General features: G+C 44.8%; 2 protein-coding genes across 2 annotated transcripts in view; both read left to right on the top strand.

The window, feature by feature from the left end:
- HHLA1 (HHLA1 neighbor of OC90) overlaps positions 1 to 3,952 on the top strand; it is a 45,075-nt gene extending 41,123 nt beyond the window's left edge. Inside the window, exon 17 of the mRNA XM_038000117.2 lies at positions 939 to 3,952. Within this exon, the coding sequence (XP_037856045.2) occupies positions 939 to 982 (44 nt within the window). The 3' untranslated portion in view covers positions 983 to 3,952. The remainder of the gene's footprint in view (positions 1 to 938) is intronic.
- A 1,671-nt stretch (positions 3,953 to 5,623) lies between these two features.
- Positions 5,624 to 26,049, top strand: part of OC90 (otoconin 90) — a 35,268-nt gene continuing 14,842 nt past the window's right edge. The window contains exons 1-6 of the mRNA XM_008001557.3: positions 5,624 to 5,665; positions 9,932 to 10,024; positions 19,134 to 19,199; positions 20,541 to 20,597; positions 23,306 to 23,480; positions 23,847 to 23,959. Coding sequence (XP_007999748.3) covers positions 9,979 to 10,024; positions 19,134 to 19,199; positions 20,541 to 20,597; positions 23,306 to 23,480; positions 23,847 to 23,959 — 457 coding nt within the window. The 5' untranslated portion in view covers positions 5,624 to 5,665; positions 9,932 to 9,978. The remainder of the gene's footprint in view (positions 5,666 to 9,931; positions 10,025 to 19,133; positions 19,200 to 20,540; positions 20,598 to 23,305; positions 23,481 to 23,846; positions 23,960 to 26,049) is intronic.

Below are 26,049 nucleotides of genomic sequence, written 5' to 3'. Positions count from 1 at the left end.
AAGCCGGGTGCTCATAGCAATGTTTAACATTTGAACAAGCCAACAAAACAGTGTATGTAACAACCCAATATTTCCATTTGTGTCCTGAAGAATACCAGCTGGGATCCCTAGGATCCATGTCAACACTTCTTACAAACCCTTCTTATTCTTTCTGCCCTCCAGTATTTCTCACTTCTCACAAGCCATCATCTTAAAACTTCTCTTTTTATTTCATTTTTCAACTTATCACTCGGTAGCTCTCCTAAAATTAGGCTTTCTGGCTCTTCTCTGTGTTTCCATTTACCTCTTCTGCTTATTTTGCTTTCCTTCTGCCTCCATTATTTTTTTCTTTCCCAAACACAGGGTCCTTGTTTCTTATGCAAGTCCACCATCTCACCTTTCCTGTCTTCTCTTTCTGTCATCACCTTCATCCTGCATGACATGACCAAAAAGAAGAAAAAATACAGGCATTAGGAATGGAGATGGGGGTTGGTCAGAAATCAAAGACAGAAATCCCTTTATCTGGTATAAGGAGAGGAAATAGGAAATCTTGCAAACACATAATTCAGTAGTTCTTTTGTCCTTGCCACATTAAAGTCTCTGTGCACACAGCATATTACATTTACTGAACAACTTATTAAGGAGTTTAAATTAGCCCAGTACAAGCTGTAGAGATGCGTTAGATACAGCTGGGTTTTGGAAAAGAGCACTGGGCAGTGAATGGAGAAATAGGGGCTGCTCCGTACTAGAGTTTGCTGCTAACTAGCAATGGGGTCTTGCACGAGTCCTTTCCACCCTCTGAGGCTCACCCTTAGTGACCCCTGTCCAGTGCCCTACCCCACACTTGCTCTCCAGAAGAGCCTAGACCATTGTGGGTGCCGACAGGGTTTAATTTATATCTCTACAGTGTTTATGTCTCAGTACCTTGAGTTCCTTCTTCTTCTGCTTTTTTTTTTCAGCCTTAAAGCAAAAATGCCTTGAGAATATCTGCAAGTCTGTGTGAGATCTTGAAAATAACACTAGGGCATAACAATGACTTCAGGGAATACGCTATCACCCTGGCTCTTCTCCCAAGTGGGCTACATTTGAAGAATTCACCCAGGCTCCAACTAGATCATCAATTAATTTAAAGTGGTTATTCTTGGAAGTAGCATTTTCCCCCTCCTGTGAATATGTGCAAAACATTGAAGGTAGAAGGTTTCTTGTTAGAGGCCTCACAATTAATACAGTAACGCCGGACTCCTTGCCTGCTTCAAAGTAATGGAAATCTAGTGTTCATGCTCAAGAAACTCCTACAATGCTTGAGGCAACCCTGACAATTTAAAAACTGGGGATGTGTGGGCACCCTAGCCTGCACAAACCAGTTCAGTCAGGGAGAATCTGACATAATACCTGAGGTGACTTAAACTTGAGACTTTTGAAAGACAACAAAAACATAAATTAAAATTGAATTCATACTGTAGAGAGATTCACATATACTGTTTCTATACAGTTAACTAAAACATGTACAACCAATCAGATCTGCCATAGTATGGGAACTATATAATCATCCAAGCCCCCTTAAGTGGGCAATAATGAAAACTTTATCATTAGGAGGAGGTTTAGAGAGTTCTTTTCATTGACATCTTGTCTTGATTCCTCTTCTGTGTGACCCACTGGATTCAGAGGTCCCCACGGGCACCCTCAGGTTCGATGATTCATGAGTAGAACTCAGAGGTCGGGAAAACTGTTATATGCACGTTTAGCATTTATTATAGCAAAAGAATGCAGATGAAAAGCAGCAAAGGTGAGAGGCACCTCTAGAGAGATTCCAAGAGAGCCCAGGCACAAGCTTTCAGTGGGGTTGCACAGTCAGCATCTAATCCTCCCAGCAACAATGTTTAACAACACATATGGAGTATTGTCAGCCAGGAAAGCTCATCCAAGTTTTGGTGTCCAGGGGATATGTGGGGGTATGGAGTAGGTATGGAGTGCCTTCGTGGCCTGCATGGCTAAACTTAGTTATTCAGTCTCCAGTCCTTCTAGAGGTCAAGCTGGTACTGCATGACCTCAGGCCCCGCCATAAATCACATTGTTAACATAAACTGTCATGGCACAAAGCCTCAGGTACAAGAGACACTCATCAGGCATGATATTCCAAGGGTCTAGAGGGGATTCCCCAGGAGCTGGTCAAGGACCAGGCCTTCCTTTGAAAGGTGCAGGGTTTGAGCTTATCTGTGGAGTCAACTTTCTTCTGCATCCCCACATACTGAGGTGTCACCTTCATTGCATCAGGTTCCTTTTTCACTATGTTCAGGTTTGCGGTTGCTCCGGTATCCCTGTCTATGCTGAGTCTCCATGTAAAGCACGTGTGCTCTCTCTAGTGGCCCTGCACGGACTCCTTATTCCTCATTACCAGGGACAACTTTTCTCCTGATGTGCTTAGTGCTCCTTCTCCGCTCTCTTGCCTTAGGACTCTGCTGGGCCATCAGTTTTTTTACCCTTTTGTGATCCATGGCTGCCCTTGGGTGAGGAAAGTCACTTTCTGTTCATCTAAGTAGAAAACAGTTTCCCCCATTGGAAGACCCCTGAGTGCCCTGGCACTCCTGTGAACCACAGGGTACCTGGGGAGGTAGAACTTGGACATTGGAGAGAGGAGCAGCTAGACATTTCTCTTTCTAATCATATGTAGAAAGATTTCTTTTTATTCTCCAGAACACTTAAAAGACTCTCCAAGTTATGCAAATGTCAGGCTCACAAATATATGTTGTCATGACTTTTGCAAAGATGAAGAGGATACAGCAAATTTTCTGAGAGGCAAAGGGACTTCCACCTGAATAGAAACCAAGCAAACTCACTGAGTATGGGTTAACTTGATTGAACCCTTGCATGGATACTAATTAAGGACCTTTGACAGGGAAGGGTCCTCAAGGTTCCCCAAAAAGTAACTTATCATCAAGGAAGGTGAAGAATGGATGGATGGCTTGGGCCCAAGACTGGGGTTATTCACTTGTGGGGAAACCCATGTGGACCCAGTTACCCCATACTTTGGGAATAGTAACTGAGCATGACTATAATCTTTAAGAAGCTCGAATGCGGAACACCTTTGAGGCTTATGCAGGGATCTTACCTAGCATCAAGAACAAAGGCTCAGAGGACTCCCTGGGGCCAGTTTTCTACAGTCACACCATCAGCCACAACAGCAGCAATGGCAGGAGGAAAACAGGGCCCAGGAGTGGCTGACCACTGCCTGGAGTCCAACTGGTCTCCTGGAGTTCATAGGAGGTTTGACTCCTTCTGAGCTGAATGTGTCCTGATTTAGGGGATAGCTAGGGCAATAAGAAAGCCTCAGGGGGTGCTACTGATCTGGAGCTCCTACTAATTTGTGCATATGTGGCCACCAGCGGTTAACAGATGAGGTGAAAGAGATGGGACAGTGACTGTATCTGCTCTGATGAAGGAGATTGTGCAGTTACATGCATAACGTCATTAAACTGCATTCTTCCAGGTAGCAAAGGTGCAGGTGCATTTCTGTTTATTTCATTCATGCCCAGAAGACCAGCTAAGTTGTCAAGAAAAGAAAAAGAGGGACAGAGAGAAGGAGGGAGGGAGAGGGAGAAGATGAGGGAGAGGGAGAAGATGAAGGAGAGGGAGAAGATGAAGGAGAGGGAAAGGAAGGAAGGGAAGGGAAAGAGGAGAGGGAAACGGGGAGGAGGAGGGAGAGAGAGGAGAAAGATTGTGTGTGTTTCTTGGCCCCAGTGCATGGCTCTGTTTGTGTGTGTGTCTGTGTGTGTGTGTGTGTGTGTGTGTGTGGCTCCCTATTTCTGCACAGGTGCACTAGTGCTGTGGGTTTGTGTGAAGGTGACATTTAGGTGCTATCATAATGAAATCTAAAATTTTAAACTCATTTAGAACAGACTTTTTCCTCTTATGTCTGGGTTCTTGTGAAAACTTCACTCTCATCTTATTCCACCAACAGAATGGTAAAAGCCAAGGTTCCAGGGGTATTGAAGGCCAGTGGTTTTCAATCAGGGGTAATTTGGCCCCCAGGGTACACTTGGCAATGTTTGGAGACACTTTTGGTTGTCACAACAAGGTAGGGAGTGCTACTGGTATCTGTTGAGTAGAGACCTGCAATATTGCAATGCTCGGGATAACTCCTACAAAAAAAAGAATAATTTGGCCCAAATGTCAACAGTGCTAAGATTAAGATACTCTGTTGTAAGCTATGGGGAAAAAATGATCCTTCTCAGAACCCCATGAAATGTCTCGAACAAGATACCTATGCTGATTGTTATGCCTTTGCATTGCTCAGGCGTCATAACAATCTCAGTTATGCTCTTGAGCATAATAACAATCTCAGTCATGCTCTTGAGATGCTGAAAAGATGGATTTTGCTACACTGAGCCATAGATGCCCATAGGCTTACTCATTTTGGAGATGGTGGGTCTTTGGTGCTAATGAGAAAAGATGACAGACAATGCATCTTCATTCCTCAAATCACATGAGATGCTGAACAACAGTTCATGATCTACAAACACAAGCCTCAATGCACGAGAGTAATTACTTATTTGAAGAAGCCCTTCAGTGGGTTCTTCCGTAGAGACTCAAATGCACCCTAATTTAATCATTTGAAGAGTCCTGCTTCTTCAGGAGGTGGCCATAGAGAGAGCAACTCAGAGGGTTCACAGCCAGGCTAACCTGCATCCCAGAATGCTCCCATCACACATGACCCTCTACAATGACTCAACCTCAATGACACCGTTTTTTCTCATCTGTAAAGTGGAGCTAATTCATCGTTGCACCTGGGGTTATGAAAGCAGCAATGGAAGAGCAGCTGCAGGGATGATGAGGGCAAAATCCTATAAAACATTTGTGGTACATTACACACACTCAATAAATGCCAGTTTTCCTTGTTAAAATCAGGAAAGGAAACACTTGGCAAGGGGATATGAAGAAGCGACAGAAAGAACTAGGACTTAATGAGCCCCCATACCACACACTGTACATGGCTTTCTTCATCCTCACAATCCTAGTAGGATTAAGCCCATTTAACAGATGTGGAAGCTACAGCTGAGCAGTGACAAGCTCAAGGTCACACTGCTACTCAGTAGCAGGGCTGGCAGAAGAACCTAGGGTGTCTGATTATAAAGCCCCACCTCACCCTACCCCACAGCTTGGGCAGTAAAGCCCTAAAGGAAAGAAGCATCAAATTCCCAGGTCTGAGGCCAATAACACATAAGAAGAATCATGCTAGAGATCCTCTTGCTAAAGAATGAACTAGACCAGACAAAGCCAGCCCTTTATCTTGCAGGAGAGCCCATGTGACTTTCATCAGTCTTTCATCCCCTGAGAGTTCCCATGATGACCCTGAGACATAATCCATGGGCCTCCTAGCCTTTGAGGGGAGGTGGGGTAGAACAGGGAACCCATTGTTCTCTAATTAGAGCCTGGGTCCCCTCTGAGGCTCAAGATGGGGCCTCTTAATATGGAGCCTTCACCTGTTCCAAGCTATAGTATTATGATGCCTCCTCCCTTCAGAGGCAGCCCACCTGCCAACATTCATGAAAGGCTTCCTTCTTGATGTGAAGAGTGGGGAGAGGCATCACATGGCTAAGGGTCTTTTCTTGGGGTATAAAGGACTCGGTCTGCACCTGTTCAAACCCTAGCATCATTCATCCAGCTGCACTCCAGTGGAACCTTCACGGTAGGCACCTGTTATTCCTGATGGCTGGGGAGACAGAGCAGGGGAGGGAGGGAGGAAGACAGCAAGCAAAGGAGGGAAATGAATGGGGGCCAAGAGAAGGAGGGAGGGAGAAAGGGAAGGAGGGGGAGAAGGAGGGATAGAGGAAAAGAGGAAGGGAGGGAGGGAAATGAATGGGAGACGGAAGGAGGCAGAAAGGGTAGGAGGAAGTAAGGGAGGGAAAAAAAGAGGGAGAAATTGATGAAGGAAGAAAAGAGGGGAGGGAGAGAGGGTAGAAGGGAGGGAGGGGCAGAGGGAAAGAGGGAGGAAGGGAGAGAAGAATGGAGGGGAAATGAGGAGATAAATGATTGGAGGATAAGGTTGCGGGGGATGCTCTTAGGGCTGTCTGAGACCTGGATATTGCTCCAGGATATAACTAGAAACCCAAATCGCTCTGAGCTTGTCTGTGAAAAGACGCAATGCCAGACAGATAGCACCTGGCAAATTTACCTGGGGGAGAAATCCACCACTTCACATTAGTGAGGACACTACAAGCCTGTGTGGTGCAATGACCCTGCCTAGGGCACCCGGTGTGGAAACACAATCAGCATTAATTATGGGCAGTCCTCACGGAGCACGGAGCACGTGCCAGAGATGGTGTTCTACCTTTATAAGACTTATCACATTTAACCCTCACGATTCTCTGATGAAAAAACACCATTACATGCATTTCACTGCCCAGGAAAATGAGTGCCCAGGCTCAGGGCACTCGACAAGCAAAAGGCAGAGCCTGAACTCCCCCATCCCAGCCCAGGTCTGTCTGAACAGCAAGGCCTTGGGATCAGACACTGGCTGTGCTGCCATGAGACTGGCCATTGGGAGACAGCTTGGGAAGCCGGGACTCCAAACCTGGCATACAGACCAAGGCAAGGCTTCGGGAACCTTCTCAGGCCCACAAGGACAATACTGACCCATGAGACCATGACAGTCCCAGAGGCTTCCTTGGGCAAATTAGGAGAAGGAGGTCTTTCCTCTAGGTAGACACAGCCCCGCAGCCAAAGGTACCTGATGTGGCCAACAGGAGGATACTGGATTTCTGAAGCAGCCCTGCGCCATCCCACCCAGATATCCTAATGTGCATGTACCCTGGATTCGGGTCATCCTCACTGTTGCCCAGGGCTGACCATGTGCTTCTAACAGGCACCTTCTGGCTGGCGCTGACTTCCCTTCTTGGCACTCAGCGGGGGAGCTGTCACCTGCTGTGTTTCACCACAACCCAGCAAGAAGCTGGCCACCCTAAGGGTCCTCCCAAGCAAGTGCTACTGATAATTGTGACAGTAATGCAGTGAATCACCACTGGGCTGCCTAGTTTGTCTCAAGGACTGCCTGGCAGTTTAGGGTGTTGGAGCCAGGACAAGTCAGACTGGCCCACCTGGGTCTGGTCATTGCCAGAGCGCCCCCTTCTGGGCAAGGGCCACCCTGCAAGTGACTCTCCGTCTCTGAGCCCCGGTTCCTGGTCTGGAAAGTGAGGTGCCTTGATAGCCAGTCTTAGAGGATTGTCACCTAACATCAAGTGGGGCATGCTCAGTGGAACACTTGACACAAAGAATGACCCAATCCATGACATTTTGTGTTTAAAGGAATAAGGTCATCAAGTTTATTACTTACTTTTAAAAAAGTTGTGGTAAAACATACATAACATAATATTGACCATGTTAGCCAGTTGAGGAGCATTAAGTCCATTCACACTGATGTGCAATCACACCACTGTCCACCTCCAGAACTTTTTCATCTTCCCCTTCTGAAACTCTGCCCATTACCTAAGAACCCCCAATCACACCTCCTTATAACTTATTGCAAAAATAAATTAGAGCAGAGTCAAAATTATGTCTCTAATAAAGTCATTTTGGCTCATTTGCATTCCATCAACATATTCAAGGAGGTAATGGAACTTGACCCTCAGGCCGTCTTACCTGAGCTGGAGAATGACCCAGGGGAATGCACCCCTGAAACAGGAGTCACAAAAGAAAAGCAGAGATCCACTGTGTGAAACTGATCACTCTTCTTCATTCACCAGACAGGGCCTTCCACTCTTACAAGGGATTAGGGAACAGCACAAAGGCCTTCATTGTAGCAGCTACTACTTATTGAGCTTGTAACCCCGAGCCAGATGCCGTCATTGTAATTCTTCATGCTTTTGAGCAACTTCTCTATGTCAGGTACTGTTGTAAGTGCCTCACAAAGATTAATTCATTTCAGTCTTCACAACAACCTCACAGATAGGTACTGTTATTATGATGACACTGGACTGGGAGTCAGGAGACCTGGGAAGTGGGACATTCTTGCCATGATTTGCCAGGCTCTGAGCCTCAATGGTCTCACCTGTAAAATAAGAGCTTGGACTAGAAGATTGCAATGCCACTCCAAGTTCAGACATGCTGGCAACCTGTCACAGTGTGATGGTCACAATAAAATGCCTGACATACTAAGTGGCAGAAAGTGACCACATTGTCCAAGTTCATGTTGGCCCCATTCATGTGGGTATCATTTCAATGAGGTCTCTGGGCTCCTCTGAAATGCCTTCTGCTAACCACAGAGTTTCCAGGGCATATCACTTTCCATATGGAGACTTCTTTTGTCTCCCCCTTAATTTTCAGTCTTGTTTCATGGCCTGAGAAGGAATCATTCAGAACTGAATTTCCACCAAACAGAGAGAGAGACGGTCTAACCTCGAAAATTAACCAGCTTTAGAAATTTGCATGGCTAAAAAAGTCTCTAAGCAGAGCGTTGTACTAATAAGACAGTAACCAGATTACCAGAGAATTCTTGAGCTGAGTGAAAATCTCAAAGAACTCACCCTCTAGCCTTTTTTAAAAAATTCATTCAGCAAACATTTATTCTGCAGCCACCAGAGCTTGTGCTAGACCATGGGATAGGTCCATAGACTAGTGATTGTACAACTTACACTGTCTTCTCCTCTGGGACAGTTTCCCTAATACAAGCCTCACTCACAGGCAGCGTGACCCGCCACAGCCCTGGGTACATATGCAGGACCACCAGAGTATGCGGCAGGCTTGGCCTCTGGGAGAACAAATTTTAGGAAGTGCTCCTTCCTTCGGGTGAATGCAACACTGCAGAGGACAAGCTTCAGAGTCAAGCACTGGCTTTTTCTGCATCTAGCTGACCCCCCGACCAAGCGCTTTTGTGCAGTGCACAACATGTACAACCCTATCCAGCAGCCTGGTGTGTGCCACCAGGGTGGTTTGCATCAAGATGTGTTATCATTCACACGTCGTCCCAAAAACATGTTCTAAAAGCAGAGTATGCACAAGTCAACCGACCGTATTTACATTATTTATGGAGTTATATTCTAAGGGGGCAAAAGCTATTTTAAAATCTCTCTGGTCTTTTCCCTGCCCCCCACCACGACGTCAGCTCCCCCCGCCCCCCCCCCCCCCCCCCCCCCCCGTTAAATATATAATGGACTGGCTAGAGTCCGTTGAGGGTTTATTGAAGTTAAATATTTGCGATCTCAGCAGACGGCAGCTACAGTTGAAAAGCAGTAGGGTTGCTGGACTCTGCCCACTTCGCCCCGTTGTCCCCAAAGCATCCTTTAAGGCATATCTGTTGAACTCTCAGGACCGCAACAAAATATTCGAAACGCTCAAAAGCCAAGGAAGGGAAGGAAGAGGGAGCTGCTGCAGGAAAAGCTTTGTTTGCTAGCATGCAGCGCCACCATGTGGTTGTTGGGTTTATTTATATGTCAAATGATCGTTGAAAGGTTCAAAGCCTACATGTCAAAGGTGTATTGGGAATGCTGGAATATCATAATGTATGGGCTGTTTAAAATTCAATTAACAAAAGTCAAACTACAGCACTTGTTACCTTGCCTCCCTTCCGCGTTAGTCTATGAGCAACTCAGAGGTAAGGAGTGCGTTTTCCTCACTTTGCATTCCTGGATCTTCAATCCTTTCATGCCTGACACGAGGCAGGCCTCAAATAAATGACCATGGAATCAATCAGTAAGTACAGAAAACCACGGCTGTGTCTTCAGGGAGCTCATGGCTACATTTCCATTTTACAGACGGATAGACTGAGTCTCAAGGAGGGAACATAGTGTTCTTAGAGGCACACTGTCAGTTAGTGGTAAAACGGGAACCTGCAGCCTGTCAGTGCTTTCTCCTTTTACCACATGCTTTGTGGGACCAAGAAAGGACATGAGGGTCCTATGGGTTCCTTCATGGGAATTCTGAAAATGCATCCATCCTATTCCACTGGCTTCTCTTCCAGGAGTCTGTCCCAGTTGCTGCCTAAGCCCCATCCTTTGCTCTCCTGCTATGATTGCGTTTCTCATCACGAGTGTGCTGATGATCCCCCGTGCCGGTGAGTAATGATATTTTACACCATAGTTCCAGCTTAGCATATAATTACTTGATATGAATACTGTCCCTTTAACATGCCCATCCCCACCATCTTTCCTACATGTCTTTTAAATGTCCTTATTTTTCTATAAAATTGAGATAATTAAACGTATTCCTTTCTGTCTTCTTGCTTTATTTCTTCCCTCTTGTGTTAGTCTGCAACTATCTTGTGGTGACAGAAATGACAATTATATGCTCTACAATTATAAATGTTTACAAACATTTTTGGTACCTCCCAAGGGATTTTATTCTCAAATGTTAACACCTACCTTTCAAAAAGTTACAATCATAGGAAGTTTACGTGCAATCGCATCCACTTACATATGAATTGAACATGCTCTACGTGCAGCCCCAATTTTTTGGGGGGTAAGTTTGTGACCACCACTGAGAGAAGACTGCTTGCCCAACAAATTCGCCAACTCTGGGCCCAGACACTGTAGCAGGGAAGGTCTGTTGTGGAGGCTTCTGACTGAAAGATGTGAGAGTGGTGTCTGAATCTGGGTCTTCTGAGAAACAGAAGCCCAAACTAGATCAAATGTGCAGATTTCAGTAGAGGAAACACCTGTGAGGAAAAACATGGAGTGGCAACCGTGAAAGGCAGAGACCTTCAAAAAGTTCTGCACGTGAAGGAGACGGGCAGAGGGGAGGTGAACGTGCCCTAGATGTGTAAGCTGGCAAGGTCATCCAAGAGGAGCCAGAGGAGTCCCGTGTGGCCCAGGAGCCTTGCCCACTGTGGTACACCTACCTGCCCTGGGACATTGGCTGGTCACAGCCATGACGGGGACAAGGCCTCTCTATGAACCCTGTCTTGGACTTCCAAGCATAGCCGTAGGCCCTTGGTCAGTTATGCTTCCTGTAGTTGCAGCAAGGTCCCTTCTCATGGCTTCCCCAGCGGCAATCTGAGTCAGATACAAGACAATGCTTTGTGCATGTTGACCTTGGGGAGGGCCTCTGTGCATGGTGAGGTCTCTCCACAGCAGGACAGGGAGCAACTTGCACGTTGGCTACCTCAACACAGCCAGGGCAACAGCTGTGCTTCCTCTCCTCTCACTTGGAGTTGCCTTGTGACTTCCAAGGGCAGGCGTCAGCCAGTGGGGTGGTGGCCACATTTGCATTAGGAAAGGGAGATCCCTTGGCCTTCCCACCTAAGCACATGCTTCCTTTGTCTGGGAGTTCTGCACTGAAGCTCATGCTGCAGTCCCCACATCACACCACCATGTGTTGACTCCCACTTCCCTGTTGTCCTCTGCGTGTTTGTTTCCTTCCGGATCCTCCGAGAAGGGACCTGAGGAAAGAGGTGGGTTTTGTGCAATCCTGGTTGATCTTTTTGGTAGAATACATAATACCATGAAATCCCATTCTAAAGCACTAATAGACATTATCATTCCACTATCTAAAGATGTTATATTCTAAGTTTGCTTCAAGTTTGCGAGACTAAGATTCTCTGACTCTAGCAGGCCACCTCTCACTGGCCATTTGATGGTGTGGTTCAACTACTGCATGTTCAGTCCTTCATTAAACAGTTATCGATTGAACTTGTAGTTTCTGTTATATATGTATAATGTAAGTATATACATATATCAATATATTACATACATCACAGTGCTTACCTTCAAGTCCCTAGTTTAGTGGGGAAACAGTTACATAAACAGATCATTGCAACATGAAGTGACAGGTGCAATGAGAAAAGGATGTCCGCAACATTATACTAGCACAGGGGCACAGTCCCAGACCCAGGCTGGGCTGAGGGTCAGGCAGGGCTCCTTGAACTTTGAATGGAACCACAAAATGTCAGTGAGAGTCAGTAATGCGAGGGGAACAGACAAGAGGAAGGCATCCCAGGCCCCAGGGTGCAGTACAAGCAAAGGCAGGATGGCAAGTAGTTTGCTGTCCAGAAAACCTAAGCGTTTTGGCATCTCCGGAGCATGAAGTTTAAGGTAGGAGATGATTCAGCAGAGGCAGCAGGGGCCAGATCAAGGAAGGCCATATGTACTTGGTGAGAAAAAGCTTTATAGCTTCATCCAGGAGTCTCGGTTTCATTGTCTATAAAATGGTAATGACAGAATGTGCCTCGCAGTACTGAGGAGAGGATCGGACAAGGTGATGCCTGCAAAGCACAACGTCCTGCTCCTGGAACAGGACAGATGCTCATCATCTTCTGCATGTATCAAACTTACCGAATCAGAATCAGTGTCGTTCTGGCGAGTTTTGTCCTTACATTGCCTCTGACCGTGCATCTCCCTAAACTGCACTGTTGGACTTTGTGAGTGAACTAATTTAGTCCTTGGGGATAAAGAGTTTCACATCCAGGGTGGCTATTTTAATTGCTGATAATAACGTGTGGGCATCTATATCCTGAAAGGAAGTGTGAGTGTGGGGGAGAAAGCACACCTTATCAACATCTGTAGGTAATAAGATTACCTCCCACCCTCCCGAAGAGGAACTTAATTATCAGTTGCACAAAGGAATAGAGCGCAGTAATTGCCAAGGAGCAGGCAAGATTTTACTACTGCTGCTGAAGTGGGCCTCAGGTATTCTTAGCTGTTGGTTATTATGCTGATTAATTTCTAAGGCAATTATGCCCAGTGAAAAATGTGCCATATCTATTACATGGGCTTTGTGACAAGGGCTCAAATGGAACTGAAGTCACGAGTCTCCCTCCCTGCCTGAAAGTCTGCATTTTACAGGCCACAGTCCACTCAAAGCCTGTAGTTCTCAAGCAGGAGGGAATTCCCTGTTCATGGGAGCCATTCCAAGAACCTGGCAAAGGCTGGCACTGGAACCTGAGAAATGCGTGGTCAGCTCCCACCCCTGCCCCTAGATGGAGCACTGGCCCTCCCAAGAAACCTTACAAAGCACCTTCCTTTCACCTTCAAACCAAAATCAGCCTGTTTTGTTTAGTCCACAAAATATTTTATTTTAAATTTGAGCCAAGAGTTTAAAATTGGAAGATTTTACCAAAATACTCAGATTTCAAAAAAAAATTTTTTTTGAAAAATAAAAACGGTGAGACTCCTTTCTCAAGCCCTGGTGCTGAGTCACAACTGCCTGTCTTGCTGTAACTTGGGTCTGTCTGGTTCTCCACAGTCCCCACCATTCCCTATTGATTGCCAGCATTGGACTGCTACTTGTTTACATTATCTGCCCATCCCTGCAAAGATTTGGGTCTGCAGTCCTTGGTCTTAAGTTGGATCCCATTTCCCACATGTTACCGCCAAGAGTCCACATGTTATTTCATGTCATCTCTCAGTAAGATTTCATGTAATCTCACAATGTCCTGTGATATAAACACACAAATAGTTATCCCCATTCTACAGATGAGAAGACTGGAGTCAGAGAGATACAGAACTTAGTTCCTGGTCACAAAACCAAGAAGTTACTGAGCTGGAATGTGGATTCGCATTCGTTGTGCTCCAAAGCCCATGCTTTTTCTTCTGTGCCATGATACACATTAATGCCAAAGCTTCAAAAAAGGAAGGTCTCATTAGCCTAGGAATAATTGTAGAAAGTGTCCTTGAGCTTGGCTAAAGAGAAGGCAGGAATTGGATAGGAGTTAGATAGGTGAGTAAAGGATGCCTCAAAAAAGGAGAAGAGAGAAAATAAAGTTGGATGTAGGGACAAGTGTGAGGGCTGCAGGGAACAGCATAGCCAGAGGAGGGATAACAGTGCGAGCACTTGGCTGGGGGTCAGGAATCCCAGATAGCAGTTCCCAGTCTGCCTTCAAGTTCTATCCAACAGTTTTCTCATCCCTAGAGTGTGGGCTGAATAGGATCATCTTTAGATCTCTTTAAACCCTGTTGGTTTTCCCTTCTTCAATGTGAAAAACAAATGCAGACTGTTGAGATCGTCCATGAGCCTGGAATTATGCAGTTGTATTATTAATATTATTATTATTATTTGAGACAGAGTTTCACTCTTGTTACCCAGGCTGGAGTGCAATGGCCTGATCTCAGCTCACAGCAACCTCCACCTCCCGGGCTCAAGAAATTCTCCTGCCTCAGCCTCCTGGGTAGCTGGGATTACAGTCATGTGCCACCACGCCCAGCTAATTTTGTACTTTTAGTAGAGATGGGGTTTTTCCATGTTGGTCAGGCTGGTCTTGAACTCCCGACCTCAGGTGATCTGCCTGCCTGGGCCTCCCAAAGTGCTGGGATTACAGGTGTGAGCACCGCGCCTGGCCTATGCAGTTATATTATATACATTGAGTCATTTTGTGTTTGAGAGCATCTTGCCAGGCAGATACAATTGTCTCATTTTACATAGAATCAAAGTGAGGCTCAACATGGAAAGACCACGTGCCCGAAGTCTCACAGCCCGCATGTAGGAAAGTGAAGCTTCTAACCTGCTCTCCTGATGTATTCAGTGTCTATTTCCATCCACTGCAGCATCCCAGAATCCTTAAGCCAGAGGTGGCTTCAGTGAGTTTCGTGAACATCCCTGGGATCTTACTTAGAGGTAGGACATGTCCCATGTCCCAAGAAGAGGCTTATGTTACTGAGAACATGAGTGACAGATTCCAAAGTTACCCACCCCTAGTGAGCAAGTCTTCATGGATCATGGATCATTCTTATGATTCCACCATCACTGTGCCTACTTAGAACCTTCCACAGCTTCCCCCCTGTGACGTCTTCAAGGTCCACATCATTGATATCCTCCTCCCTTTGCAGCCTTCTTTCCTGCCAGCCTGCCTTACCCACAGCCAACTGCTTCCAGACCCTTCAGCTTTTGCTCCTGTTGACCCCTTTACCTAGAAAGCCTCTGTAATGATCCAGTGAGGTAAGGCTTATTACTTCCATTCTGTCCAACAGAAAAATGAGGCTTTGAGAGTTAAGTGACTTGTTAGGGTGACACAATGGTAGAGGTAAAGTTTTAAGTCAGGCCTCTTGGACGAAAAACCCTTATAATGCAGTCATATCTTATGTGAATTTGAATCATATAGAGGTGAGATGGTGCAATAGAAAATGCTAATGGTACATCAATTTATACAAATAGTTCAAAATAATGGATATTGGCACCCATCTTAGCAGTCCAAAGATGGCAGCTGAAGAAGTTATCATCTGTGATACGTTACAGCCATGTCACAGGGCCATGGCGACAGGTAATTGTTCATTAAATGGTGGCTTGAGCTCATGCTGAGAAATGCAACCTCAAACCAATAACTTGGGAATGGAAGTTGTGAAGAAGATTATACAGCTAAAAAATCTACGGAAAGGGCAGTCCATCCTCAGGTATGTCAGGCTATTAATTGAGAGCATTTTACAAAATACTATCAATGTTCTGAGAGAACAAAAAGCTGCTTTAAAGCAGGCACACTTTTTTCATCTTCAGAGAATGAAAGGGTGGGAGAACAGAAAAAAATGCTACTATCATGGCTATAAGATCAACACTTCTTCCTGCTCCCTAATATCCTTCTAAACAATCACTGTTATGCATTCATACATCCTGACCTGGAGCCCTTTACTCTGCACATATCCACTGTAAAAACATAAAGGATGCAAGTTTTGAATTGCATGAGATCTTCAGGCACGTAGCTGGTTGGACTGGGTCTTTTTCCAGGCTTGATCACTAGACTGGGCTGCTTCCCCAAGAGCCTTGATAACTCATTAAGAAGCTGGAGATCTTAGAGAATCACAGAAGGTTTGGAGCACTGGAGTGGTAGGAGACAAACTTAGGTCTGCAAGATTTGATAACATTGACACAAAAAAGTGTTGTAAAGGTGGAAGGAAATGACATCAGAAGGCATACTACAGGTGCTTAAAGGTTATGCCAGTTATTTGTTACTATTATCATTAACAACTTCTTACGTCCATTGTTCCCTTTCCCCTCTTCATTAACACATGGGTTGCATTATTGGACATCACCTTCATCATCAACCTCATCATTTCACCATGGAATTATCTGGGGGGGCAAACTCATCATGGAATTATCTCTGGGGACACAGACACCTTTAACAGGTTGAAGAGCAGCCTCCTAACCTACACACCCTGTGGGTGCCTTAGCCTCAGGCCCCCTGCAGGCAGGCCCTTTGGGGTGATGGGTCATGGGGAGTTGCAGCTGCCCTCCTGTAGACTGTGCCTCAGCCCTCCCTTGTGATGAAGTTGGCCAAACACTGATCCTTATTCACTTTCCTGCTGTGCTCTGTGGCTGCGGCAGGTGCCACCTCTCTAAACCTCCGATATTTTACCTGTAAAAGACGGGGGAGTGGGGACAAAAGAGTCACCTTGAGACTTTCCAGATCAAAGGATGAGGACCCCAGTCATTCTGTCCATTCCCTTGATGATACTTATTGATGCTGATTGAAGAACAGCTAAGGTGCAGAGTGTGGCTAAGGGGGTAAGGGGTTTTGGGAGAAGTTGCATAGAGTTATTAGAGGACAAGGGTTTTTCAGTCAGGAAAGATGGGGAAGAGGCAAAAGCAAGGACTTAATGCTGTGAAAATGTGCGGCGTGTTTGGGGAACCACAGCGGGTTAGTGCAGCTGGGACCATACCCGCCTTGGTCTCCATACTCCAACCATCCCGAATTGCTCTCAGTTCCTTCTGTGTGCCCTGGGTCCTGGGCCTTTACAATGGTTTTCCATTTATGAATAAAAGCTTGCTTTAAAAGAAAAATATATTTACCCTTTTTTAAGTAAATATATTTACTTAAAATATTTAAGGTGGCTTATTTAAAACAATTTTTCCCACTGACATATTTGAAAGTTTTTCTTTTCAATTCTGTCAAATTTAGCTTAATGTGTCCATGCTGTTATAAAAAAAAGTCCTACAGACTGGGTAATTTATAAAGAACAGAATTTTACTTCTAACAGTTTTGGAGGCAGGAAAGTCTCAGATCGAGGCACCAAATGATTCAGTGTCTGGTGAGGGCCTTCTCCTTTTATTCTCACGTGGCAGAAGGGATGAGTGCTATGTCCTCACATGAAAGAAGTGCGGAAGGGCAAATGGACCTGGCTATTTTCCTCCAGCCTTTTTAGAAGGATGCTAATCTCATGCATGAACACAAAGCCCTCATGGCCTAATCACCTCTCAAAGGCCCCAATTTCTAATACCATCACCTTGAGGTTTAAGTACTAAGATATAAATTTTGGAGGAACACATACATTCAAACCATAGCAGGGCACACAGACAACAGTGAATAAAGCATAGATGATCATTTTATAATTCTAATTTTTAAATGTTTACCGTTTCACAATTTTTATAACTTATTTTTGTTCATTCTAATCAGCACGTTACCATAGTTTCCCATTTACAAATAAAAGTTTCCTTTAAAAATGAAAATACTTACCTTTTTAAAAGCAACGTGGCTTTTTTTTTAAAATCTCACACTGACAGATTTAAAATTGTCTCTTTTCAATTATGTCAAAATTAGCTTTATATATTTTGGATCATGTTACTATGCACATACAAACTTGGAGTCAGTGGAACTCTCAGATGAAACAAACTTTTTATAATTGGAAAGTAAATAAAATTACCCTCTAATAAAACAAAAAAAAAGTGAGTTGACTTAAAATGTTGCATTAAGAAATATTATTATGTGCATACAAATTTAGAGTCACTGTAACTCCCAGATGAAATAAACCTTTTTATAATTGAAAAGTAAATCAAATTCTCCTTTTAAAAAAAGTGAGTTGACTTAAAAATATGCATTAAGAAATAATAGTAGAGGCAATATGCTAGTGACTGAAGTTTGAGGAACCTTGTGGGGATGGTATATTGGTAGTGCCAGTCCTGGTACTGGTAGCCAGGACAAGCACCCACTGTTGTTATTCCTCTCACCAGTGGTGGTTTTGTCTCCACTAGGAAGGACTGGGTGAGTCTCAGTGACTCTCTCAGTTATGTGTTGTGGAAATTCCAAAGGAATGAGTTTTATCAGAGGAAACTGTGTATGGAAGGATTTCCTACTGGTATCTGTGGCTAGAGGCCAGGGATCTTGCCAAATATACAGCATAGAACAATCTTGCTGAATATCGATGCACAGGACAATCCCTAACAACAGAAAATTTCACAACCCAAAATGTCAACAATGTGAAGCTGAGAAACTTGCTCTAAGCCAAGCAAGGCCAACTCAGATACCACCTGGGGGCGTCTTCCTGAACAGATTTAATCTAGCTTCTGTGAAGGATGGCCCTTTGCAACTTTCAGATTGATAGGGCTTCCACAAGTGTCAGATGGACAGTGCTGACTCCATAACTCTCCACTTGATGAAGAAAGACAAAACTCTTTTGGCCATTTCCAACTACTTACAAGCTTTATATCGCTGGGGAAAGAAAATACGAGCAGGAACAAGTCTATAAGCTCTCAGAGCTTTTAGGGAAAAAATTTGTGTTCAACCTGGGATTCCAGCTCCCATATATTTGTCCCATTCGCCCAGGCTGCATCTTCACACCCCCAGCATGATGAAGTGCTGGCTGAAGGTGCTGGTTGTATTTGGGTACTGGTAGTACTAGGACACTATTGTTATTATAACGCTAAGCAACATTTCTCAAGGTGAGGTTTCAGGACCATCCACTTCACAACTAGTTGGGAACTTGCTAAAATTGCTTCTTTCTGAGTCCCAGTCCAGAGTGGCTGAATCAAACTTGAGTGAGAGCATAGGAATCAGAATATTTACGGAGTCTGCATCCCAGGTGATTCCAATGCTGATAGTCTGGAGAAAATCCTTATCCTCTATTATTATATAAACTCCTTGGAGGTTGGGGGTATTTTTCATGTATTTACCTCTTTCCACCAGGGCTTTATGTCAAGAAAGTCTAAAACAAACCTGCAATCTAAATAAAACAGGATGTTTCATAACGAAGATGGCTTCAAGATAAGTCTCCAAACCTCTCCATCCCCAACCAGAATGCCACTGTTAAGGCTTACCAGTATAAGACACCAGGGCTACCCCAACCATCCCCTTATTTCCTTCAGGAACTACATCCTAATCTGGTACATAGCAGGCTCTAGGAAACATGCGTGGAATTGAATTTACGTGAATTCCCATTGTTTTCCTGACTGTCACCTTCTGGCCTTAGTCCAGTAAGTGAATGGTATCAGTGTTTGTGCTTACCCTACTTTCTTTTCCTTATTTATAGGGGGCCATCCTCTGGACACCCCACACCTTCCACAGGAGCTGCCTCCAGGATTCCCAAACAATATCAGTAAGGATTCTTGGAACTTTTCTTAGGAGAGAGTATAAAGTTGTCTAGGATATTGGCAGAGAAAATGACCCCTTCTGAATACACCTTAGAGCCACTCACTGCTGTGGCATTTGTAAGTAAAGGGATTGAAGTGGGACTCAAAAGCATCTCCCCAACAACCTCCCCTGGTGTCTGACCCCCTCTTTGTCTCTCAGGTGAGACAAAGTCTAAACATTTCTGCCAAAGACAAAGGTCAGCTGAAAAGGGAAACCAGGAGAAGGCAGGAAATGGGCTGATGTGAAGGTTGTATATTAACTGTGTCTTAACTGTATCTTAGCTTCAGATTGAGCTCTGAGCTTCCAAGAAGGCAAGACCAAAAGGGATAAATGATATATTGCTTGCTCTGGTTGTAAAAAAGGAGGATCCATATTTATTTCCCGGGGAAGTGAAAATTTTCTCAGCGATAGTTTATAAACACTTCTCAGGTGGGTCCCTGAAGGCGGGCATGGCTGAAGACCATAATGTGTAGTGAATTCGTTGGTGATGTCAGCCCTGAATCAAGCGTTGATTTCCAACCTTTCAGAGCAGTGAGTTGGGTCAACCGAATTATTCATGGGTGAGTCCATACATGCAAAGTAATCAGTCCCATTCAGATGCAAATGACAAGCGGCCTCTCTCCAAATGGCATAACTTCTAGAGGAAGTGCAATGCCCACCAGGAGGCCTTCTTTAATTAGACATTAAGACTCACAGGCCACACTTTGCATTTAGAAGAATCCAAGCTAAGGAACACAGCAAGCCCGCAGGCTACAGCAGCCCTCCTCTTCAGCAAGAGTAGCTTTCACAGCAATCTACACAGCAGTTATCTGGGGATCCCAGATAACAAACAGCTCAGGTTCAAGAGAATGGGACTTACATGGAGCAGCTGTATGACCAGCCCCAGCTTAGAAGCTTCATTCTCCATAGGAATCAGTATATCTAGTAATGACTTCATGGGTATAATTTCTAGGACACCCAGTAGGATGACCGTTTATAAGAGTCATCACACTGAATAAGACCCAATATGATGATTTCCTACCAGGTATTTATAGTTCACCCATAATTCCTGCCAGTCCAGATATACCTTACCACCCAGGGGTTATTTGTACCACTGTGTGATGCTGCCCAGTAACGGAATTCACATTTCATCTCTATCAGGTTTCCATGGTAACCTGTGTTAGTAGAAAGCTAGCTTAGCCCAAGGTCACATTTGTCTTTAGAGAATGAAGAAAGGTTTTATGTACACTTTACCTAGAGGGTGGACAGGGAGGGAAAAAAAACCAGAAAAACCAAGACTCTCATTTGTTTTCTGTCTCACACTTAGATATCACATTCTTCAGTGGGATGTTTAAAAATGTGGAAAGTGTGACTGAAATTTTTGGTAAGTTAAGTCTAAAATTGCTTGTATCCACCAGAGGTCAGGGCATGTGTGCAAAATCTAAGGAAATTGCAAGGGCCTTGGTCTCAACCTTCGGAGCTCCCATGGCCTCCACAGCTACCTCCCAACAAGGTGACCCAAGTTCTGACAAGAGTAGTGGTGTCTTTTATTGCAGGGTGAGCCACTGAGCTACCATGTGCCTTCCTATTCCTTACTTCATTACTCACAACTCTCCAGGAGGGGAATGGTATCCCCATTTTATAGAAAAGGAAACTCAACCTGAGGGAGTTGAGTGACTTGCCCAAGACCACCCAACTAGAAGGGAGGAGCTCTCCTTGGAGTCTAGAGCTTAGTCCTGTACATCAAAGTAGTTTTATTTTCCTTCCCTGACTAGTAAATATAAAGTTTAAGAACGTCAAAGTGTGTCAAGTATCCCATTTATCAACGGAAAATCATTACGTGACTATCAGGACACTATGATGGTTCCTATCATCAATTACTAAAAGTACCCAAAAAATAAGACTATAATACAATTGACATGAACAAAGACACTCAGAATTACTTTGGGGTTGGGCCATGCTGGGCATAAGGCAGTGCTTAAACTGTGTATATAGCTAAGTGCAGGTGCCTTGTAAGTTTCTGAATGAAAATACATATTTACATAAATACACACATGCATAAAGCTTAGTGTTGCTTTTTCAATCAGCATAGAATTCTGTCTTTATTTTTCTAATTAGGCTTTGTGGGTACAAAACATGGGAAAGGAAGTTTGAATGAGGTGGAACTGGTCCTCACAAACTACTCCTGATCCTCTTAGGCTCTGTCTTGTGACCCCGTACATGTTAAATCAGTAGTGAAGGGTAACCCATGCAGCCCTCAAGGATCCTCTAGTCAGAAAGGTAGAGAACAGGGAGGAGAATGCCAGCTTTAGAGTCGGAAAGAGTTGATATGGTTTTCTTGCCAATTTTGTTTGCTGTATACTTTACGACAAATCATTATCCCTGGTTGATGCCTTAGGCATGTCTTTGGCCTTCAGTTTGTTTACTGTGAAATGTAAAGCAAGTTTATTTATTATGAATTGGCAGTGACAGAAAACATCTGCCTTACAGGATTAACAGGAGGCCTATGGGACAACAGACAAAGCAAATGCTTTCCAATGCATTACACACTCCGCCAGGCTGAACTATTGTGCTAGTGAAAGCACTTAGTGCAGCTTCTGATACCTAATGGGTGCTCAAAAGTTGTGAATGTCTGTACCACATTTCTTCCCATATTGGCTTATAGTTTTATAGTGTCATCACCATATAATTTGAGATCCATTCCACAAACTAATAGTGATTCAAATAATAAAGACATGTGTGCAACATTTTCTTTATCCAATCCACTGTTGATGAGAACCTAGGTTGATTCCATGTCTTTACTATTGTCAATGGTGCTGCAATGAACATACAGATGCATGTGTCTTTTTGACAGAATGAACTATTTTCCTTTGGGAATATACCCAGTAGCGGAATTCCTGGGTCAAATAATAGTTCTATTTTAGGTTATTTGAGAAATCTCCAAATTGCTTTTCACAGTAGCTGAACTAGTTTGCATTCCCACCAGCCAGTGTATAAGCAATCCCTTTTCTTTGCAGCCTGGCCAACATCTGTTGTTTTCTGATTTTTTAATAATCACCATTTTGACTGGTGTGAGATGGTGTCTCATTGTAGTTTGGATTTGTATTTAGCATGGAGGGAGTTTGAGGCCATTATCCTAAGTGACTTAATATAAGAACAGAAATACAAATACCACATATTCTCACTTATAAATGGGAGCTAAGCATTAAACACACATGAACATAAAGACGAGAACAATAGCCGCTGGGGACCACTAGTCAGGGAGGGCGGCGGTCATAGGCTGAAAAATCCCCAGTTGGGTACCATGCTGCCTGGGTGAGGGGATTGTTGGGACCCTGAGCCTCGGTATCAATTTACCCATGTGGCAAACCTGCCTGTGTATCCTTTAATCTATAATAAAAGTTGAGTTTTTTAAAAAAATAAACAACAACAAGAATAAAGACATTTCATTACTTCAAGTGGTGTGAAGTCACCAGGATGCATGCGGTAGCTCAACACAGGTATCAAAGACCCAGCAGGCTCCATCTGTCTCGCTCCACTGCTACCCTGAGCATATTGGCTTTTCAACTGTAGACTTGGCCCTCCTGATTGTAATGTGGTTGCTGCAGCTCCAGCTACCACATCCTCATCCACATTCAAGGTAGAAAAAAAGGTGTCGATCAAAGGGATCTTCCTACATGCCTTTATTCTTAGTTAGAAAAGAAATATTCCCCAGACAACACTTACAGACTTTCCCTTAGGGTTTTTTGGCCAAATCTGGGTCACATGCATAACCATAGACCAACCAGTTGGTGACATGGGATTACCATGACCAGCCGAGAATGATTATGAAATACCCTCAGGAACTTAGGGAGAAGGCTCACCTTCCTTAAGAACTTACCAGTTTTGTTAGTAAGGAAAAAAGGATAAAAGGCTGTGAGATAGAAAACCAACAGGGATGATGGCTTAGTCTAAAACAGTCTTATTACATAGTAGGTGCTTACTAGCTTGATAAAGCATCATCAGCCTGAGGTACAGGAAGTCCAGGGGTCAGGGACTCCCTCCTAGATCTAGTTCCCAGTGCTCATCAGACCCTGTCCCCCACCCCCACAGATTGCCTGGGCCCCCACTTCACCTGGCTGCAGGCTGTCTTCACCAATTTCCCTGTGCTGATCCAGTTTGTCAATGGTATGAAGTGTGTGGCTGGTCTCTGCCCCCGAGACTTTGAAGACTATGGCTGTGCCTGCAGGTTTGAGATGGAAGGGTTGCCTGTGGATGAATCTGATAGGTAAGTGAATTCCACAGGTGAGCAAGACCAAAAGGTGAGCTCATGGGAGGTCTGGTTGATACCTTGGCAAGAGCACAAATACAGAAAAGCCCCTCGACTTCGGGCTCAGGAAAGGGTTTAATTCCACTACCTACTAGTTGGGTGACACATCTTTACATGGCAATGTCATCTGTGATCAGCTCTCGCTCTAGAAAGTTATTAAGATCCTATGTTATGTCTGTTATGCAAAACTTCATTTTAGTGCACTGAATATTCAAAACAGACCACTGCCAGGATCCATCCAGAGACACAGAGAGATCATGAGCTGCCTGCCCTCCCTCACTCTAACCCACACTCTCACCCTGCCTCTTCCCTGCCTTCCTGCAGCTGCTGCTTCCAGCACCGCAGGTGCTATGAGGAGGCCGCTGAGATGGACTGTCTCCAAGACCCTGCCAAGCTGAGCACAGAGGTCGATTGTGTTGGCAAGAAGATCATATGTGGTAAGCATCTCCAGGCGTCCCGGGGCCTGGGCCCAGAAATGACAGTCCAGGGACCCCAAGCCTGGACCAGGCTGAGGGCGTTGTGATCCTCCCACATCATCATCACCATTGGCAGCATCATTGGCAGCACTTAGAGCCCTACGAGGGCTAGATCACACGAGAGCTACATCAGTGGCATCTGTATCTTTCATGGAGTAGATGCACAATAAATGTTTTTGAGTTGAAATATTAGCTGATCAGCAAATTATTTTATTTATAATTTTATACTTGTACAACCCTGAGACCTTGGGAAAGGCAAATTGTTTGCTACTTACGCATTGTGTAACATTGCAGAATTATTTAACTCCTCTGACCCTCAAAAAGGGGAGGAGAAACCTACGTCAGAGATTAGTTGTGAAAATCAAACTACACAATGCTTGTGAAATGGTTAGCACAGGGACTGGCATATGTTAGGAACTCAGAGATGGACGTGGAGGTGGAAGTAGTGATATGTGAATAAGGCTTGTGGTGGTGGTTACCAGTAAGAATCAGAAACACATAGGTTCAAATCTCAGCTCCCACCTTATTTACTGTGTGACTCCAGGAACTTTATTTCATGTCTCTAGGCAACCCTGGAAGAGGCAGAATATGCAAAGACACGGAGGGAAAACAGAACACAGCATGTAGGAGGTCCTATATTAGAGCCATATTTTATGTGTGTTTATTATGTGCCATAGGCTCATACACAGAAACTCTGACCTTCCTTACAACCCTATTTAGATAGGGGGCATTGTTTGCAGCTTAAATAACTTGCCCAAAGCCACACAGCTGCAAAGGGGCAAAGCCAAGGTTTGAATCCTGATCTGACTAACACTCAAGTCTATCTAACATGGACTGGCTGGAGTATGGAGCATCAAGGAGGAACTGAGGGGAGGAGGCGGGTATGAACCACCAGGTGGGAGGCACAGTGAACCCAGAAAACATGATTCATTCATCCACTCAACATATATGTATTGTGCACCTACACCAATGCAAGACAGTCTTCTGTGTTGGGGATAGCCTGGCCTTCTGGAATGTCCTCACCATTGTCAGACACTGAAGCTATCCAAAACAAATTGTATAGTATGTTAGAGAGGGACAAGAGCTGTGGAGGAAAATGAATCAGGGGAAAGGCCTGTGGAGGGAAAGGGGGGGTTCTCTTTAAATGGGAAGGTCAAGAAAAGCCTCCCGGAGATGATGAGAGTTGAGGATGACCTAAAGAATGGGTGGGAAGGCATCCTTGCAGATATATGGGAGAGGAGCAAAGCAGACAGAGGAACATCTCATGGACCAGCCCTGAGGCTTGAGATGCCTGGTGTGGTTGAGAAATAGGGGAGAAGTGAGACACAGATGGGTTGCTGAGGAGGGAGTGGAGGAGGATGTGACCTGAGAAGGAATAGGGGCTGTGGATGGGGGGACCAATCATGTGACATTTTCTAGGTGACAATGAGACTTGCAGGTTGAGGTGGGAAGACGCTGGAAGGTTCTGAACAGAATAAAGGCATGGTTAGACCTGAGTTTCTAAAGGGTTGTTCTGACTCCTGGATGAGAGTAGATTGAGCAGCAGGGCAGAAACAGGGGGGTGTAGTTAGGACGCCACTACCATAATCAGGCACAAGACAACAGGGCCTCTGCCCAGTGTGGTAGAGTGGAGGCTGGAGATGTGGTCAGACTCCATGTTGAAAGTGGAGCCGGCCAGGTGCGGTGGCTCAAGCCTGTAATCCCAGCACTTTGGGAGGCCGAGACGGGCGGATCACGAGGTCAGGAGATAGAGACCATCCTGGCTAACGCGGTGAAATCCCGTCTCTACTAAAAAATACAAAAACAAAAACTAACCGGGCGAGGTGGCGGGCGCCTGTAGTCCCAGCTACACGGGAGGCTGAGGCAGGAGAATGGCGTAAACCCAGGAGGCGGAGCTTGCAGTGAGCTGAGATCCGGCCACTGCACTCCAGCATGGGCGACAGAGTGAGACTCCGTCTCAAAAAAAAAAAAAAAGAAAGAAAGAAAGAAAGTGGAGCCAATGGAATTGCTTGCTGCCCTGGGTGCAAGTGTGAGAGAAGAGGAGTGAGTAT

The sequence above is a fragment of the Chlorocebus sabaeus genome, chromosome 8, assembly GCF_047675955.1.
Source record: "Chlorocebus sabaeus isolate Y175 chromosome 8, mChlSab1.0.hap1, whole genome shotgun sequence".
NCBI lineage: Eukaryota > Metazoa > Chordata > Mammalia > Primates > Cercopithecidae > Chlorocebus > Chlorocebus sabaeus.
The sequence above is the reverse complement of the archived record's forward strand: the minus strand, read 5'-3'. Positions and strand labels throughout refer to the sequence as shown.